This window comes from Ochotona curzoniae, unplaced genomic scaffold (assembly GCF_017591425.1).
Source record: "Ochotona curzoniae isolate NIBS_2020 unplaced genomic scaffold, NIBS_Ocur_1.0 scaffold_4683, whole genome shotgun sequence".
Taxonomy (NCBI): domain Eukaryota; kingdom Metazoa; phylum Chordata; class Mammalia; order Lagomorpha; family Ochotonidae; genus Ochotona; species Ochotona curzoniae.
In genome coordinates this window covers 29,099,345-29,119,267 of record NW_024467121.1, presented here as the reverse complement: position 1 = coordinate 29,119,267, position 19,923 = coordinate 29,099,345, and the positions used below count along the sequence as shown (strand labels likewise).

General features: G+C 36.5%; 1 protein-coding gene across 5 annotated transcripts in view; it reads right to left on the bottom strand.

Moving 5' to 3' along the window:
- The window catches only part of LYST (lysosomal trafficking regulator), a 173,266-nt gene that overhangs the window by 75,420 nt on the left and 77,923 nt on the right, over positions 1-19,923 (bottom strand). For all 5 annotated transcript variants that reach the window (XR_005882511.1, XM_040968181.1, XM_040968182.1 and 2 more), the window contains exons 13-23: positions 19,621-19,765; positions 18,512-18,685; positions 16,383-16,543; positions 15,542-15,732; positions 13,572-13,817; positions 10,039-10,212; positions 9,098-9,247; positions 8,121-8,258; positions 6,348-6,546; positions 3,189-3,320; positions 941-1,565 (exon numbers count right to left, since the gene is read on the bottom strand). Coding sequence is in view for 4 of the 5 variants with exons in the window: in XM_040968181.1 (XP_040824115.1) it covers positions 941-1,565; positions 3,189-3,320; positions 6,348-6,546; positions 8,121-8,258; positions 9,098-9,247; positions 10,039-10,212; positions 13,572-13,817; positions 15,542-15,732; positions 16,383-16,543; positions 18,512-18,685; positions 19,621-19,765 (2,335 nt within the window). In the remaining variant the exon portion in view is untranslated. The remainder of the gene's footprint in view (positions 1-940; positions 1,566-3,188; positions 3,321-6,347; positions 6,547-8,120; positions 8,259-9,097; positions 9,248-10,038; positions 10,213-13,571; positions 13,818-15,541; positions 15,733-16,382; positions 16,544-18,511; positions 18,686-19,620; positions 19,766-19,923) is intronic.

Here is a 19,923-nt window from a genome sequence, read left to right as displayed (position 1 = left end):
CTTTCCCAGGTCACAAACAGGGAGCTGGATGCGAAGTGGAGCAGCCAGGATTAGAACTGGTGCCCATATGGGATCCTGGTGTATTCGAGGCGAGGACTTTAGCCGCTAGGCCACGCTGCCGGGCCCAAATTATCATCACTTTTACCACACAATTTTTAGGCAAATAACCTACTAGATATTATGTTATCGTATATGCCCTCTATTATACTTTCTAGTAACTGCTTCTTATGTTATTAAAATTAAATTTAAAGTTCAGTTCTGTAGTTGCACCAGCCTCATTGCATGTGCTCAGTGTTGCAACTGACAACAATATTGGACTGTGAGATACTATCAGAACGATGTCTTGTTATTTCCCTGAACTAAAGAATTGTTTTCTAATGCCTCTAAGGAATTAAATAAATCAGGGCTGGCTTCATGGTACCACAAGATAGGCCACTGTTCACAATGCCAGAATTCCATATGAGAGCCAGTTCAAGCCCTGGTTATTCCACTTTCTGATCTGGCTCCCTGTTAATGTGCCTGGGAAAATAGTAGATGATGGACTAAGTAATTAAGACCTGCTCATCCGTGTGAGAGATCTGGATAGAGTTCTAGGATCCTGGCTTTGACCTAGCCTGGCACAGCCTGGGACATCACAATCATCTGGGAAGGTAGACAGAAGTTGGAAAATCTGCCTGTCTCTAACTTTACCTTTCAAATAACTAAATAAACAAAAACAATTAAGCCACAAAATATTTTTCTTTGAGAGCTGTTTATGATTAGGTCTTTGGTTAAGGATGGAGCTCAGTATTACGTAAATATTAAAATAAAGACACCTTTCTACTTGTTACTGATATACGTTACATTATAAGGATTGGAATAATAAAGATGCTTCTAAAAACATAGAGGTTTTTAAGTAGTAAAACAAAAGGATTTGGGGTGCACATAAAAACACAAGTACCTTTGAGCACTTGCATTTCGGTTGTAGTTTGGTTCATAACCAAGGGAAAAGGCAAAATTTTCCCAGTCATCAGTGTTCCTATCAGCAAGACTTGGCCAACGGCCAACAGCTGCGGATCCATTCTGCGAAGGAAAAGCTAACCCAAGGCTTGCAATATTGCTGTGGCTTCGCTGGAAAGAGGCCAGTCCCTTTAAGTAATCAGGTCGACGCAGGTTGGACCCATCCCCAGGACTGTCATCATCAAATCGGGGCTCTGTTCCCAACTCTTTATGATCTGCTTTGACTCCTGGAAGTCCCTGGGTTCCTGTTTGTGCACCACTGACAGAGGCATGCGCTGAGAGGATAGCTTCCATTTCACAAACAGTTTTTGCAGACTCACAGCTACTGATAAATGCTTCCTCTTCGCCTTTTTTCTGTGTGCCAGAACTCTCCAAAGCATTCTGCTTCTCTAGTTGAGCAGCAACATAAGTATCTGCTATATTTTGTAACTTGTCAATACTACAGCCCAAACTTCCAGTCAATTTTCGTGGGTGAGTTAGTGGTGAAGTTGGAAATGCTGGCAGACTTTTAGAACGCAACATATGGGCAGCCATTTGTTGTGGAATAACATTAGAGGGATTGTTTCCTGGTAAGAGCAAACAGAAAAGCATTATTTAAAAATGTATTAAGTGGCACCATTTCTTTTCTGCAGTATAAGTCACAACCAAAGTCACTGCCCATTTATCTAGCATTATTGAAGAACCCATATTGGTTAGTTTTCTTAGGAAATAATGCTTAGAATCCTTAAATATTAAAACTACTTTTCTTTTAAACATCTATGCTTAAAACCTTTTACAAGCATGTTTTTTTTTTCTATTTCCTTAGCAAAATCCAATACTGGTTGAGTAATACAAAGGCATTAGATTAATAGTCTCCTTAGAGTAAAATTAACAGAAACTTGAATTACCTCAGGCTAATATTGCAAGGAGGTGGTTTGATACAATGGAAAGAGTATGGGCATTCAAATGACAATTCTATTAGACGAGAGCAAGAAAATCATGGAACTATAACAGATGAGTGTTAGTTTATGAAAATGTAAAGTATGGGTTAAGAATACTTTGCAGGATTGCTTTAAAAGTGAGATGAGAATTTATTTGTGATGCACCCAGCATGGGACTGGGTATGTAACAGGCCAACAATGAAGGATGGTGGTTAATACTACACTTAGTTGCCTTAGACAGTTTTCTATTTCTCTCACTTCTCTATTCCCTTTATTTCTGTCACCATTTTTTTATTGCTAAGAAAGTAAGACAAACAATAACAAAGCAAAAAGTTCATTTGAAGAAAATGATAAAATAAAGTAGATGCATGACGAAGGGCAAATGACTATAAAACAATGAAAGAGCAACATAATAGGAACCCTTATCCAATTTTTAACTGCTCCTGAAATCTGTACTACATATTTTGTTAGATGGAATTTAGCTATTGACACTAGCGTACTGAAAATGATTCTTTAAATATCTGTTAGATTTCTTATAGGTTCTTTCTATTTTTTATTAATCAACTATTTTATTGTTCCATGACAGTTTCAAAGGTTCCAGGATTTCTGTTTTTTCTCCTCTCCTTATCCCTGCACTCCCACTTATTTCCCCCATATCATTACAATAGCATAGCCCTTCACAATCATAAATCCATCATTCTACTATTTAAGTGTATCTTGATATCATAAGCATGGACAATGGGCAGCGTCCAGCATCCTATTGTCAAGATACATTCAACAGTTTCCACTGGGAATCTATCTTTGATTTGCAAATAGAGATACATACTGCATTGTATCTTCCCATCTGTATATGACAGTCTCTACTACTAAGTTATTATACTTCCCCTCAAATAAAAAGCCATAAAACAACATCAATAACAGAGAGAAAAATAAAAATTTGCAACAACATGAAGTTAGATAACATGGTACTGAATGACCAATGTGTCGCCAGAGAAATGAAAAAGAAAATCAAAGACCTTCCTGAAGCAAATGATGCTATTGTGTAACCTACGAGTCAGGGAGGAAATTAATACGAAAAAAAAATTTTTTTTTGAATGAATGAATATAAGAACAAAAATATCAAATCCCCTGAGATGTAGCAAAAATCTTATTCTTTTTTAAGACTGAATATTAGGTTGTACTAAATAGCTAAAACACATGCCATTTAATAAAACACAAATATTCAGAACTGGAATAGGAAGGGTTACAACGTTTTTACAACTATTTTACCTTCAGGTGGTGAAGCAGTAAAATCAGACGGGCTTATTACCATAAATCCAGGATTAACAGGAGGTCTCCCTCCGCTGCTGGAATGTCTCAAGTACATGATTGACTGCACTTTCTCCTGAAAGATCTTGCCATCTATATCCAAAAACATTTTTGGAGAGGAAATTTTTTTAAAAAGCAAGACAAAAATATAATATTAAAAGAAAATTTCATTAGATACAAATCTGATAGAAAGACTTTCAAAGATATGGCATGGCATACTTCCAGCAGCCTGATAAGAGTATTTCTGTTCTATTATTTCTTACCATAGGGTTTTGTTTTCTGTTGTTGATTATTAAGGCCCACAGTAACTTCTATTGCCTTTGAATTATTGGGGCTGGTGCTTGTGGCACAGTGGGGAAAGCTGCTGCCTGCAGTACTGGCATCTGTATGTGTGCTGGTTTCTATCCCAGCCACTCCACTTTGATCTGGCTCTCTGTTATTGTGCCTGGGAAAGCATCATAACAGCTGAAGTACCTAGGCCCTTCAATCCACATGGGAGACTCAGATGAAGCTACAAGCTCCTAGCTTCAGCCCAGCCCTGCCCTAACTGCTGTGGCCATTTGGGGAGTGAATCAGATGATGCAAGGTTTTTTTTCTCTATCGCATTCCTCCCCTTTTTATCCCTTTCCCCTGTAGCTCTGCCTTTAAAATAAACAAGTAAATCCTTTCAAAAAGGATAATTATGACTACGGCTTAACAGTCACATGTTTACTTTTTATATATTTTATAATCTCTCCATGGAGATCACTTAGCTATTTCTGAGGAAGGGGTTGTACCTTAGATGTTTATACATTTTCTTTGGTGTCTAATAAGAATTCTAAATGAATACTTTCAATTTAACTTCCTCTGAACTTTCCTGCTTAAATTTCTTGAATTTACCACAAATGCAGCAAACTCTGGATCTTTCTTTTGCCCTAAATCCGCTTTGTTTTGTTCTGTGGTTAGTTTGTTAAAAGCATTTATTTCCCATGTAGACAACTGGAACTGGGGTGGGCACTGTGGTACAGTGGTAACCCACTGGATGGGTTTGATTTCTACCCTTGCTTCAGATCTAGTTTCCTAGTAGCAGTGGTGATGACCATGTGCTTAGGTCCCTGGTACCCACATAGGAGCCCCAGACTAAATTCGAGGCTCCTGGTCTTGGCCTGGCTTAGGCTTGACTTTTGCAGTCCTTTGGGAGTGGACCAGCAGAAATTTCTAAATGATATCACTGATGGACATCTTATTACCCTCACATCTAAAATTGCCAGAATTTCTCTCACTCATGTCAATTACTGCTTAAAATCTACACAGGATTTCTGCTGCCTGATTAACCACCTTGGCCAAAGTGTGGGCTTCTTCTAGAATGTCCACAATTTGACCCCAGACCCTTGTTTCTTACGTTATATTTGAGCAATATGAACTTCTCATGGCTCTCTAGCAAGCTGTTCCTTCTTCATAGAAGGCCCTGCTCTTGATTTCTACTTATCCTTTAAACCTGAGAATAGGCATCACTTCCGCCAGGAACCAGTCCCTGGGCTATAATCACAGACTGTGCTCCCAGGAAACAAAATGTTGACTTCACTATCACTGTGTCTTCCATACGGTATGTTGTAATAATCTGATTAAGTCACTCTCCCTCTACTGTAGCATAAACCTCTTATGGGAGGGAGTCATATTTTAACTCCTGCCCTCTTCCCAGAATCTTATACGGTACTTTCCACTGGATATCCTGCAACTGAACACAAAGCAGTGCTCTCTGATTTCATTTGGACTTTTGGTGTTACTCATTTTATTACCTAAAATAGACACTGTACAACCAACTTCCTATTCTAAATTTACCATTTACCTTTCTAGATGTTGATTATTATCAGCCACTTTAACTCTCAATAGTCATACCATTAGGAGTTCTTTATATAGATTCTTCTTCTTTCTCAATACTTTCCCCATCACTACATCTACTGCTCAGTCTCATCTTTTCTGAACTTCAACTCACTTCTATGTAGGGGAATTCCCGCCTGTTCTAACTTTCTTTTCCAGTTAACTAAGAATGATAACAGAACACCTGACATGCAATAGTCTCCTGTTCCCTAACATTCCTAAAGTCACCCCATTCTAGCCTTTCATTTCTCCATTTTTCCTCCTTTCTGGTTTCACTTCTCCCAAGGCCAGGTTCTGTTATTTCATCTTTCATAGATTACTATAATTGGTGTATTGTTCCCAGTTTCTTATTACTAAGTCCTACTGCAATAACTTCTTTATATCCCTTTGATATAAACAAAACTCTTAAGAATCTTTGGCCAGAATACAAGTTTAAACTACTCTCTGACCTTGCATTTAAGAATTCATTTAATTAAACCTTAGCTTTTTTTTTTTTTTAGCATTCTTTTTATGTATTTGAAAGACTAAGTGACACAGAGAAACAAGGAGAGACAAAGATCTTCTACTGGCTGGTTCACTCTCCACAGGGCTGGATCAAGCTGAAGTTAGGAGCCTAGAACTCTATCCGGTCATCCACAGGGGTAGCAGGGGCCCAGGTACCGGAGGTATTACCTTCTGCTTTCTCAGATGCATCAGCAAACAGCTGGATCAGAAACAAAGCAGAAGGGAATCCAATAGGCTCTCAGAAACAGGATGCCAGCATCACAGGCAGCAGCTTAAGCTACACACTGTAATACTGCCCCATATTCCCTCCTACTCCTTTGTAGATCCTCAATACTTTGGAAAAATTCATTCTTTTCTCTTTCTATTTATCCCACTTTCTTCACCTGGGATATCAAATCTTACATCTACCTTACCAAATTCTTCTTAAATTCCTCAACGCCTATATCATGTAGTGTATTCAGTATGTTTGTTCTCATAGTGTTTTGACTAAACTCTTTCCTGACCAAATATTGTTTTTTAAATTGTGGTTATTTGAATGTAAATCTCTTCCCTTAGCATTTCTATTCCTTGAAGTAAGAGGTCATATCTGGTTTATTCTACAAATCTTGCCTCCCTCTTTCAACCCAAGTATATATCATTAGTGTAATTTTTAGCATGCAGAACTCATTCAAAGAGCATCAGACAGATGTGTATCAAGCAAAAAGAAGAAAACAAAAGTAGAGATAGCCAAGATCTAACAAAAATGATTATACTTACCTATATGCAAAGAAAAATAGAAATTTGTGGGGTTGTGACAAACATAAGTATTAGTAGGAGGGTGAACTGCTAAAAGGAAATTGAAGATAATTGTCAATAATTCCAGATCTGGAGGAGATCCAAGGACTTCTGCTATAATTTTCACAAATGATCTACAAACCTCGCGGGGCAAAGATGTAAGCTGCCCCTCTTTGTGTTCCTGACAACAAAACAAAACAAAACAAAAAACAAAACATCAAACTTCAAGAAAACCATCCACTTTTTTAAAAAAATCAACACCTTTTTAAGTCAATAAAAATATTCTTTTTATGACATAATTCTGTTGGTTATTACTATAGTCTGTCTGCATTTACCATTAAATTGGGTTGGTCAAGTCACACATTTCTCTTATTACAAATTCCTTAAAACTGATAACAATTTAGCTCTAATCCATTTATTTTAAGGAAAAGTGGTATTTCAGTGCTTTGAGCTATGAATTGCAAAGTAAAACTGCTCAGCTTTGCTCTCTGGCTCCTTCACTCACTTCTTTGTCTATAATGGGGAGATAATACAATTGCTACATCATAGCATCTTCAGAAATACCAAATAGAACAGAGCCTCGCTATTATTAATCCCCACATAAATGTTAGTTACGATTAGTACTATCATCACTACTACAACTATTACCGCCTCTTTTTTCTTTCACTACGAATACTGCTGAATCTGATTGGAAAACGTCTGGCAGGCAAAATCAGTTAAATAAATTTAATTTACCCAGGTGTATGAAGTTCTTTCTCACACCAGCTTTTTATCTCTCCTTTCTAGAACATAAGATTCTAAGCAGTTCTTCGACTAACTTAACCCACAACTATAGCTCAAAATCAGTTCTACTTACTTTTTCTGCTGCACCATCTACTGCCTATCATATTAACAATTGTACTTGCCGAACTTGACAAAATTAACAGATGCTTCAACACTTTAAAAAATTTGGAAAATTGCTCAATATAACTACCAAGTGAATACAAAATCAGAGAAAAAATTTAACTTGGAAGTCAGGCTCTAGCGTAGACATTATATTATGAGTGGTCAAGGTGTGCTCCTTTTTAAAAACATATTTTGGATTTATTTTTCCAGATACTTTATTATTATTATTATTATTATTTTATTGGAAAGGCGGATATACAGAGAGGAGAGACCGAGAGGAAGATCTTCCATCCGATGATTCACTCCCCAAGTGAGCGCAACTGCCGATGCTATGACGATCTGAAGCCAGGAGCCTCTTCCGGGTCTCCCACGCAGGTGCAGGTTCCCAAAGCTTTGGGCCGTCCTCGACTGCTTTCACGGGCCACAGGCAGGGAGCTGGATGGGAAGTGGGGCTGCCGGGATAGAACCAGCGCCCAAATGGGATCCTGGGCGTGCAAGGTGAGGACCTTAACCACTTGCGCCACTGCACTGGGCCCTATTTTTCCAGATACTAATTATAGCATATAAAACAAACTGCAGCAGTTGCAACTTTAAAAATATGGTATAAAATTAATCAGTTGTTGAGTTCAACAGACTATAAAATTGATATATCCCTACATGAAGAAATATATTATTTGTAGTTCTCTTGTTATTGAGACAGAAATGACAATGTGAAAATGAATCTGTTGTTGAAAGCAGAAATCCTGAAAGCACAAAAGATGAAAAGAAAATCCTCCTGAAAGTTCCATGAAAATGCAATGCCTCCATTACCAATCCATTGAACAGGAAGTACACAAAATATCTACAAAACAAAAATTACATGAAAAGTACCTGCAAAACCTGACAAGTCAGCAGAAAGCGATGAACCACTTGAGCTTTCAATAACTGCTTAATATTAAATCTCTGCTGACTGTGTTCTGCTCGGATGAGGACTTCTAGAGCTGTTAGCAGAGTTTCCCAGACACCTGGCTAAGAAAAGAAACACACACATATTAACACAGTTACTTTTTAAAGTGGTTTAGGACAACTCAACATTGTCCATATATTCTATGTCAAAGGTTAAATTTATCTGGAAAACCTATTCCCTATTTTCTGTTGTCAACACATCATTTCCAAATGTACATGGTGAATGTGATATTGTTACACATGCTTTTTTTCTTAAAGATTTTTTTTTATTGCCAAGTCAGATATACAGAGAAAAGAAGAGACAAAGAGAAAGATGTTCTGTCTGATGATTCACTCTGCAAGTGAGAGCAACGGCCAGTACTGCGCCGATCTGGAGCCAGGAGCCAGCAGCCAGGAGCCAGGAGCTCTTCCGGGTTTCCCATGCGGTTTCAGGGTCCCTAGGCACTGGGCTGTCCTCGACTGCTTTCCCGGGCCACAGGAAGGGAGCTGGATGGGAAGCGGGGCTGCCGGGATTGAACCGGCACCCATATGGTATCCCAGGTGTGTTCAAGGAGAGGACTTTAGCCACTATGTCACCGTGCCGGGCCCATTATGCATGCTTTTAATACAGGGTGGGCAATGGCCTAGGGTGAGCACTTGATTTTGGAATACTTGGGTTTGATTCCAGGCTCTGCCACTCAATTTCATCTGCAATTACAAACTCCTGAAGGCAGCGTTAGATGGCTCAAGTAGCTGGGTCTCTACCATCTAGCGGGGAAAAGTGTTAAGATGGATGGTAGTAATAGTTATATAACACTGTAAATATAAATTGATAACCAGGTATACACTGAAAATAAGATTAAATTTGATGCTAAGCGTATTTTGCCATAACTAAAAAGATAGACAAAAGTACAAATAAATACCTCTGCTTTGTTCCATATCTTCCAGTCAAGCAACAGCTCTTCTAAGAGTTTAGTATCTTGGATTATAGCATTAGATTCTGCATCCAACTTAAACTCTCCATTTTCATTGATATGAATAATTTCTTCACCACAGCAACCTTCAAGAAGGGTCTATTGAAAATTGCATTAATTTAAGATGCATTAATCATTAATTAGTCAAAAATTCAACAGAAACATGGTTTTCAATCTCAGCAGCTACAATATCAAATTCAATAAACTGGTAAATAACTCAGCATTTTACAAAGTTTATTTAATTTATTTTTTTAAAGCAATTTAAATAAAAAGTAAATCTGAAACATTCAAATGTTTGTGGCTGTTTAATTTTAAACATGGGTTAAAACAGATTTTTATGTTTTAGATTGAATTAATGCATTGCTTTAAGAATCTAGGCCGTAAATATATAAATCTTGATTTTAAAAATGGGATAAGTATAAAACAATTACATTTTCCTTACTAGTAAGTACCTGAAAATGAAACTATCATTATATTATAACCAAATGATTTTAACTAGAATGGCATTTAAATAAATGATGACCATGGGCTAACTCTCCCACGCATCTGTGAACTTGAGAACTCTGAATGCTGGTGTCACAGACCAGTGGTATGCCACCGTGTGCCTGTCAGACCAGAGGCAAACAATTTCATCAGTCTACTGAATGAGCGACACCATGGTCTATTTACATTAAAATTATCTTAAGTTTTTTTTCTTTCATATTTTTCTAACATGCTTTAAGGAGGAGAAAAGTAAAGTAAAATTATTTAAATGAGAAAGAGAATGCAAATTGTACCTTAGTTTGATTAAATAAATACTAAGGAGTTCCCTCAAAGCTTTCTTAGAAGACTTAGAAGAGATGAGTAACACTGCACATAAAACTATGAGCATAAGTTTTATGAGGTCATACCTTCAAAATGTGAAAACCAACTATACATTTTTGTTTGATCAACACCTGATGGATCATGGAAAGTCCATTACAATTTTCTAATTCATGTACTCTCTGGTGGTTGTGTTTAATTAATGAGAGTAGCACTCGCAGTGCTAGTGCTTGAGTTTCTTCACAGCTACTGAGTTCAACAACCTAAAAAAAGAGTAGATTCATTTTTATTCTAATTTATTGAGAATGAACATTTCTATGAAAGTGCATTTTTAAATGTTTACATTGTTACTAACATGCTGCAGTAACAAAGCTGAGAGGCATAATCCTGTATTCTTTACTCTCTTAGCTAAATTTCTATGAATAAGCTAAAATAATGTCAACCTTAATAAAGACCAGTAGCATTTTACAATCAGTGATCTGAAATGTCAGAAAAACGTGTTAAGTTTTCAATCAATCAATGGATCAACATATAGATTCTGCATTACATACTGTGGGTGACAAGAAGTAAAAAGCATCTTCCAGGAGGTCTTAAAAAGTTCAGAGAAACTGGGCACAGCATAGTAGCCTAGTAGCTAAGATCCTCGCCTTGCTCACACCAGGATTTCATGTGGGTACCAGTTCTAATCTCAGTGGCCCTGCTTCCCATCCAGCTCCCTGCTTGTGACCCGGGAAAGCAGTTGAGGATGGCCCAAAACCTTGGGACCCTGCACTGGCTCCTGAGTTTGGATCGGTGCAGCTCTAGCTATTGTAGCCACTTGGGAGTGAATCAGTGAATGGAAGATCTTCCTCTCTGTCTCTCCTCTTCTTTGTATATCTGACTTTCCAATAAAAAAAAACAAATAAATCTTTTTTTTTTAAAGTTCATGTAAACTACATATAATGTGCCCTGGCATTATGGCATGATGGGCTAAGCTGCCACTTGCAACACCAGCATCCCATATGAGTGTTGCTTTTGAGTCCCAGCTGTTCTGCTTCTGGTTCAGCTCCCTGCCAATATGCCTGGGAAAGGTGGCGGAAGGAAGCCCTAATTGCTTGGGCTCCTGCACCCACATGTGAGACCTGGAAGAAACTCCTGGCTCCTGGCTTCAGTCTGGGCCATCCCTATTTGTTGCAGTCATTTCAGGAGAGACCAAAGAATGAAAGATGTATTTATCTCTTTTTCCCAGTTCTCTCTATAATTCTGCCTTTTAAATAAATAAATCTCTTTTAAAAATTAAATATATATTATAAAAAATTGATGCATGATTTCAAAAATTTTTTGCATTAAAACTTATCTTTTACTTCCAGTTTGCATAAACTTTTTGAAGTACCCTTTTGCCTGCCTTGGTGGGGTCTACTGTCAAATTGAAGAGATAGGATGTACAAGCAAAACCAGTCGGTGCCTTGTACCTCAGATCAACCAAGATTTCTGAAGGCTACTAGAAGGCAAAACAGAATGAGACAGTAGGAACGTCAGGAGGCGACAGAAGTAACTTCTGACTTTTCTCTGCTTGAATTGGGGAAGGCTAAACAAAAGAAGTTTCCTGAAAAACAAGATGAACGGGCATCCAGGGATAGAACTCAGGCAGAAGGGGTTTATATGCCGAAAATGCAAATTGATGATACAGCTGGAAGTTGCAGTTTTGTGTCTGGCTGGATCACAGAGATTAGCCTTGAAAGATAAGCTACACATGTAGGGATTTTTTTAAGAAAGTTATTTCTTTTTCATAGGGAAAGAGGAAGGACAGTGAACAAATATCTTAAGTTAAATGTGAAAACATACTCCAATACTTTTATTATCAAGATCCTAAACGTAACTAGGATAAGGGATTAAATTATTCTCTAGGATCTCACCACTATGTAACAATAATCAAGAACAAACTTATACTGATGAAAGAGAAACTTAACTTGATGAAAGAGGAAAAAAATAAAGTTGCATACTTTGAAATTATACAAAGGTACTTAAAAGTCCACAAAATTTTGATGAGAAATTAAACAAGGAACTTTTGATTTAAAAATCAAAAGCCCCTAGAAAAGGGGCTGGTGTTACGGTGTGGTGGATTAAGCTCCTTCATGTCCTGGCTGCTACACTTTCCAACCAGCTCCCTGTCAACAGCCTGGGAAAGCAGTGAACGATGACCCAAGTACCTGACTCCCTGCCAAACACACGCAAGACCCAGAAGAAGCTCTTGGCTGCAACCTGGCCAATCCCTGGTCCTAGTGACCATTTAAGGACTGAACCAAAGAATGGAAAATGTCTTTCAATTTCCCTCTCTATAATTCTGCCTTTCAAATGAATAAATCTTTTTTAAAAAATACTTATTTTTATTTGAAAGGTAGAATTACAGAGAGGTTTAGAGAGGTTTAGAGAGGTTTAGAGAGAAAGATCTTCCATCTGCTGATTCACCCCTCAAATGGAAACAATGGCTAGAGCTGAGCCAACCTGAGTTGACCTAAAACCAGGAGCCTACTCCAGGTCTCCCACTTAGGCACAGGGGCTCAAGAATTTGAGCCATCCTCTGCTGCTTTCCCAGGCCACAAACAGAAAGCTGGATAGGAAGTGGAGCATGAGGGACATGAACTGGTGCCCATACGGAATGCTGACACTGCAATAGGAAGGATTAACTTGTTGAGCTACCACACCAACACTCAAATAAACAACTTTTAAACAAGAAAGAAAAAACCCCAAGGGGAAAATCTGTTTATCAAGCTTATATTTAATAATATAGTATGTATGTAAAAAGTGATTAAAAGAAAAAAGATAGCTTATAGATTAAGGGTTAAATGTTAACAGCAAACACCAATATGCCCCTTACTGTAAAATTAATCAAAGGCAGTCCCATTAAATAAAGCCAGGTAGGGAGACAGTGAGAAAATTTCATAATATTGTAGAAATTATATTTAGGGAAAAATGAAGATGCCATTGTGAAGATGATGGAAGATGAAGGGTGATTAAATTAAACAGCGATATTGATTCTCTGAGGAATCATAAATGATTAATAGCAAAGGGAGCCTGCTGCTGTTGCAAATGTCAGCAATTTGGGTTCAATATCTAACTACTGCCTGCCAACTGTGCCTCAGGAAAGACACTGTCCCTGCTTCAAATAAACAGGATACTTAAGTGATTTACTCTAAGACGGTGCTTACTGTTACACTTCTCTTTCTTAAAAAATATTTCAGGCAAAAATGAATTTTAAAATTCACTTTTAACTGCTCCTTATCTTTCCCTCCATTTACTGGAAAGTTTTATTGGGTAAGTTTCAAAAACTTTGTTTTAGAAAAACATGTTTCCTTTGGGTCATCACTATAGAATGTCCTCTTCTATCCAAAGCAACACTTAATATCATGCATTTAACAGTTAATTGTTTCAATTATATTGCTGGATATTAGAGAACTCCTAAAATGTCTTAAGTATAAAAAAATCTTTTCAACTATGATATCAAGCATGAAGACATCCTTATAATAATATTTTTTATCCCACGTTTAATACATTTTATTGTAGTCTTATTTTTGTAATCCAAAACACACTTATCAATGAAGAAGTAGCCCTTATTCCTTTAGAAAAATACAGTGATTCTTACCCTAGCAAAGAGAAAAACAAATATACCAGTTCCACCAATCTCATGCAAAATGCCTTGAATAGTTTTACATTCGGTAGGCTGGAGATTTCTCAGAAAATGAGGTTCTAATAAGATGCTCTGCACTTCTTTGGAGCTGAAGGGTCTTTGAGAGAGTTGAGTTTTCATTTGCCCTTTAAGTCTAATCACTGGCTCATAGATGGTATACTGAGCAGGACAGTAAGTTGTATAGACAATGGAAAGACTTTCCTGAAACAAAAATCATTTGGAAACAAAATTTAAAAGGCATGTTATTGATTAGAAAATGCACATCTCAAAGCAAAAATGCACTCAATTTATCTTTTTGTCGTTTAAAAAAAAACTGGAGGAACAAGGCTACTTCCCACAAAGGATTTGATCAGTTTCACTGACCTATAATCAACAATATAGACTATCTCAAGGCATGTAAGGTACACAAGGACTCCAACTTTGGTTAGGATAAACATGAAATTTGATTTAGGATGACAACATGGTTAAGTTATCTGAAACTTCTGGTTTCAGATTTGCTCACTACCTGGTATCTCATCTGAAAGTAGTCTAAACTAGATCTCTCAATTAGAATAAAATTTCAGATGCTTATTACGCTTAAGTAAAATGAAATTGAAATTTGAATATTTCTCTCCTACATAGGGAAGTTTTCATCACCTTTTGATTTCCTGTCAAATTCCCTCAAACTATCTTAAAAATCAGGCTAATTTCTGAAAGCAGAGTGTGTACTAAGGGGTTATTCTTGGCTCATAGGAACTGTGTTCATTCAAGGTCTTTCCCAGGAGTCAGTGGGGCTCTGGAGCTTTGACCACTTAGAACCCACAGCAAGTAAAATACAGTTTGTCAGAGCTATATTTGTATTCCAACTAGATTGACTACACAGTTTGCTGTATATGACTGTACTGGAAAAACAAGGCCTCAAACTTAAAGGCCCGACAGCACGCCTTGACAGGAGAGCACCACCTTTGCTTTACTATTCTTTCATACAGCCCTCGTGTCAGGCTTAGAGAACTTTCTTTGTAAAATGAGTTTTCATACAAAATTGTTAGATCTTTCATTTGTAGGAATTTCTATTTAGTTGTAAAACTTAAAAACTTATTTTTCAGGAAAAATAAAAGGATAAAGGAGACAATTCTTATAATGAAAGTTGAACAAATATTTTTGAGTTCCTCATTTCATTAATGCAAAAGTTCTCCAAAATGTGGTTCCCAAACAACAGAAACAACATCACTTAAGACCTTGGTAAAAATTTAAGTTTTTGGTTATTTTGGATCTACTGAACTGACATGACAAGGTGGGTTTTACTAAGCCCTTGAGAGTGACTGTGACACACATGTTGAGAATCTCAGGTTTGAGAATGGTGTCCTTAAAGCATGCCTTCTCAGTGGTGGGATGACAGGGTACCTGCTACACAGTGGTGCCCATGCACTGCAGAACATTTCACATGCCTGGCTCCCAACCTGTAGCTGTTGGTAACCTACTCTCCCCTCTCCAATCACTACTCTAAATAGCATCGGCAGATCTTCTAAAAGATTATGAACCAATTTTCTAGGAACAATAAAGAGGTTTCCCAAATCATGGAACAAAACATTACAACAATGTATAAAAGGCATTAGTGAGCATTTGTATCTATTTGTAAATATGTAAAGGAAGTTAATGAACAATATTTTAAGGGTATATCAGGGTAACAAGTATTCAATTTTCAATGTATCAACATTTGAAAGGTAGGTAGGTATATAAATAGGCATGAAACAAACTAAAATCTGAAATTTTGGCAGGAAATCAAAGTTTTCCATATGTTACAAAAAAGAAACATATTCTAAGACAGAAAACACTAAGGAACAAAATAAAGAACTTTAGATCTAATGAATCAATAATTGCCTATTTCAATAAATACATTTACATACAGTTACTACAAAATTAAAACTTATAAAATTGAAACTTACAATTAGGAGACCAATGTCCATGTCCTTCTTGGTCATAAAAAGTTGTCTGATTTGTTCACATCGTAAAATTTCTTTATTAATGTACCTGGAGTAGTCATTAAGTGGCTTGCCATATTTACAAGGCATGAGAGATGTATGGTTGGGTCCACAAGCAAACAGATAAAAGGCTTCCTGAGAACCAATCCTGGCTCCTGAAAAGTGGAAAAAATAGTCACTTCCAACACTCTAACCAGACTTTTCCTAAGAGAGAAGAAACATTATTTTCTTTTTGCCAAACTTTCAGCTGTTTATCCCACCTCACAAAATTAATGAAGCTTCAATTTCCAAATTAATATGAGAAAATTACCTTTGTTAACTATAATTAGGGATTAATATATGCAAAGTTAATTGATAAAATAACAAAATTTAAATTTTTTGAAAAATGGAAACTATAGCTGGGTAAATTCCATTTTACAATTAAATTTGAACTATTTTTTTATTCTGTGTCTATTCAATACATACTATCTGTATACCAGTAAGTGTCGGAATCTGTATAGCTATAGTCATATAAATAAAAAAGACAACCATCCTAAGTTTACTGGCTATGACAGTGCATTTTTTGGATTGTAAAATAATATTGATTTAATATAAGCTTTTCTTTCTCAGGGTAGAGGAAGCATTATATTAAGCATTAAGCATATATATCAACTGAGAGACATGTAGATTACAAAAATGTTAACATATTTAAGAAATGCAATTTAGAAACACAGTATTTATTAAACACAGATAAAAGAACAGGAATCAATAATTTAGCTTAGGTTAAAGTAAAACTTTTGAAAATGCTTCAAAGAGGAAAGCTTACCATTAAAGAGGAGCAAATTTCCCAGGTCCCATTTTCCAGTCAACTGTAAAAACTCTTCCTGGGATGATAAACAATGTCCAATCATGCAAAATGTTTTATTGCTATCAGATGACAAACTTGTTTTTCTTGGAAGCACAAAATCCAAAGGGATGTCAGACTTCCTACATTAAAAACAAAGCTAAGTCAATGCTTTCAGGGAATAATAAGTATTCTTAATGATGGATACCTAATGATGGAAACTCCTGAATAACTTTTCTTTATTCAGCATCAGATGGTTGATGACAGTGATGCTGAGCAGGGCTGACACTGTATTTGATCAGAAGTGTTGGCAGTCCCTTGCTACAGAACGAAGCAGATACCCCCAGATTCTGCAATGTGTGATCAGGCCCCCGCTTTATTTGTTCTTCATCTGACTTCCACATATGTGCCTCCCTGGCTTATAGGCACAAACTAACCTTCTACCCCTAATTTTACAAAGAAGGCAAAAATGCCCAAAGTTTCACATTATTTATGAGGCTTTTGAGACTAATCAGAAAAAGAACACCACATCTCCAAGCTCTGACAATGCTCCTTGTTTTCCTAATTTTTTTCAGTGCAAAATGATTACAGAGCTTTGAATTAGACTCCTCTCTTTAACTGGTAGAGGTTACAGGAATGCTTACAAACCGAGGGCGGCCTAGAACAGGTCAAGAATCCTCACTGACAGACGCCCCAAATAGACAATTCCGCCATCTAGTTAAACTGCTGATTGACTGCCAAGTTTGGCTCAAACTCCTTATTAGAATAATAATAATCATCATCTAAATGAAATTTGTGAATAAGACAAAGACTTAGAATTGGCTAACGCCTGTTAGTTCTTCATAAGAAATTCAACTTTGCATTTGTTTAAGATTTTTTCCCCAAGGCCCTTTGTTTCATACTTATCATGTAAATTTATCTGTTTTAGTAGGAATTTTTTTAAATAAAGGAAAGAGCTGAGACAGTCTGATTGTTTCTATTTCTTGAACCAAATAAATGGCTATGACTGAAACACTACTGCCATCTAATGGTCTATTTCTAAGGATAAAAAAAAATTGCAGTATTAAAATAAGTGCAACAAATATTGGGTATCTATTAGTCATATATTTTTGCTATATTTGTGTGTTGTTTATGAAACAATAAAGAAAAACTATTAATATCACTTCTTAGTGTCAGTATGTACTAATGACACTTGCATTTCTTAGAGAAACTATAATTAAGTATTTGAAAATGATAGGGTCTAGCACAGTAACCTAGTGGCTAGAGTCCTCCACCTTGTATCTGCCAGGATCCCATATGGGTGCAAGTTCATGTTCTGGCTGCTTCACTTCCCATCCAGGTCCCTGCTTGTGGCCTGGGAAGCCAGTGGTGAATGGCCCAAGTCCTTGAGACCCCGCACCCATGTAGGAGACTCAAAAGAAGCTCCTAGTTCCTGCTTCCAGATTGGCTCAGCTCCGGTTGTTGTGGCCACTCAGGGAGTGAATCTTGCGGATAGAAGATCTTTCTCTCTGTCTCCTCTTTGTGAAATCCTACTTTTCAATAAAAATAAACCTTTTTAAAAAAAGGAGTTGAAAATGATAGCACCAAATTTAAGTAAACAGAATAATATATTTATCCTTGGTGTCTTCTGGTGCTGCACTTCCAATGCAGCTCCCTGCTAAATATGTCTGGGAAAGCAGTGGAAGATGGCCCATATGCATGGGCTCCTCCCACCCATGCAGAAGACTTGGAAGAAGCTCTTGCCTCCTGGCTCCTGGCTTTGGCCTGGCTCAGCACTGACTGTTGTGACCATGGGGGGATAAGCAAGTAGAGGGAAAATTCTATTTGTTTCTCTCTCTGCAGCTCTTTTAAATGAATAAATTTTAAAAATACATATATAACTACTGTATAGTGTTTTAGGGAGGATTAGATAAAATATCAGTGAAAAGCACTTATTGCAGTACAGACTCTATGATATAGAATGTAGGTATTCCCTTTTTTTGCTGGTTTTTGAATGTAGATATTCTAAGTGGTAACTTAACTGGTAAGCCAAATGCCTGCATACATATGTAAATACATACATATACGTTTTAAAATTCAATAGAACAAGTCCTTTCAGGTTTATTTCTTACCTCTGTCCAGACACCCATATGGAGATATTCCCATGGATGTTCTTTTTGCCTTGGGGCTGCTGTAAATAGGTGAGCACTAAATGTTGCCATTTACTTGGGAGGAAAGCATTCTCCTGAGATTCAGCCTGTGCCAGTGAAACAGCCTTCATGTCATCATTCGAGTCCACGCACACACTACAGGAAACAAAGGGCAGAAGTTGAAGACATGAAAATTCTTACCTTAGCATTTAGTATGAGTAGCAACTATTCTTACCTCAGTATTTAATGAGTAGCAACTATAATTCTCAACAATATAGTAGCATAAAAAATAAGTTCTACTTCAAAATAAAATGCTTTCAAAAGTAAGCAGTACTTTATTTCACAACAAAATCTTTTTATTTTATTCTATTATTCCTCATTTCATGAATGAAATTAGATTAGGCTCACTAGTTGGTGTTAATTTAGGAAATAATGATCAGAATTCAGTTTCTAAAGAATATTTACTATTTATAAAGTTATTACCTTTTGAGAAAATACATTGTAGAATTTGGTTTCCAAAAAAAGCATAAATACATATTGTGCCTACATGTTCAAATGCCAGAATGTGTTCTATATCTAACCTGCTTTGAGGGGTTACTGAAAGAATTAGGTTATAATGTACACAATAAATATGATGTTCACAAATCATATACTCCTAAATGATATACTACTTAGTTGTCACTTTACATAAATATTATGAGTAATCACTCAAAACAAATAAAAAACTTCACATCTATTACTTAGTAAGGAAAATAGGAAAAAAGAACAAAATAGCAATGAACACATACTGGAGAAAGTACAAACATAATAACACTTTAAGATAATTGCAATATGACAGAATATTTCTGTAAAATCAGAGTTCAGCAAGTACTTGATCTAAAATCTAACAGAGAATTAAATATAATTCTATTTATAGATTTGAGGATAGAAAAACAGTGTTACTAAGGTGTACTAATAATTCTTAGTGTCTTCTTTAAGTAAGATTTTCCTCTTGGGCTGTAATGACCTTTACTAGCAGATTTCACATTAACACCTCTTAGATTAATTACTTATACATTATCTATTCATTTAGGAGTTAAAATAATCAATACCGAAAAATAAAAGTGCCAATACGGGGATCAGCCCACACTTGGATCATCAATGCTTTGGATCCCAGTGAAATGATATGAATACAGCCTTCTTCTATAAGTCTTTCGCCAGGATGCGTGTACTCTGCACTTTCTGGTCTGTCATTGTCTATGAGAAAAAGATAATGGAATCATCAGTAAGACATTTAATGAAAACTGACTGGCAAAGTGAATTTGAAAGAATGCAAACGATGGCTGATCATTGGTAGTAAACTATTTTGCACAAAATGTCTGAACCTAACCTGTTCCAAACAATCACATTTCCAA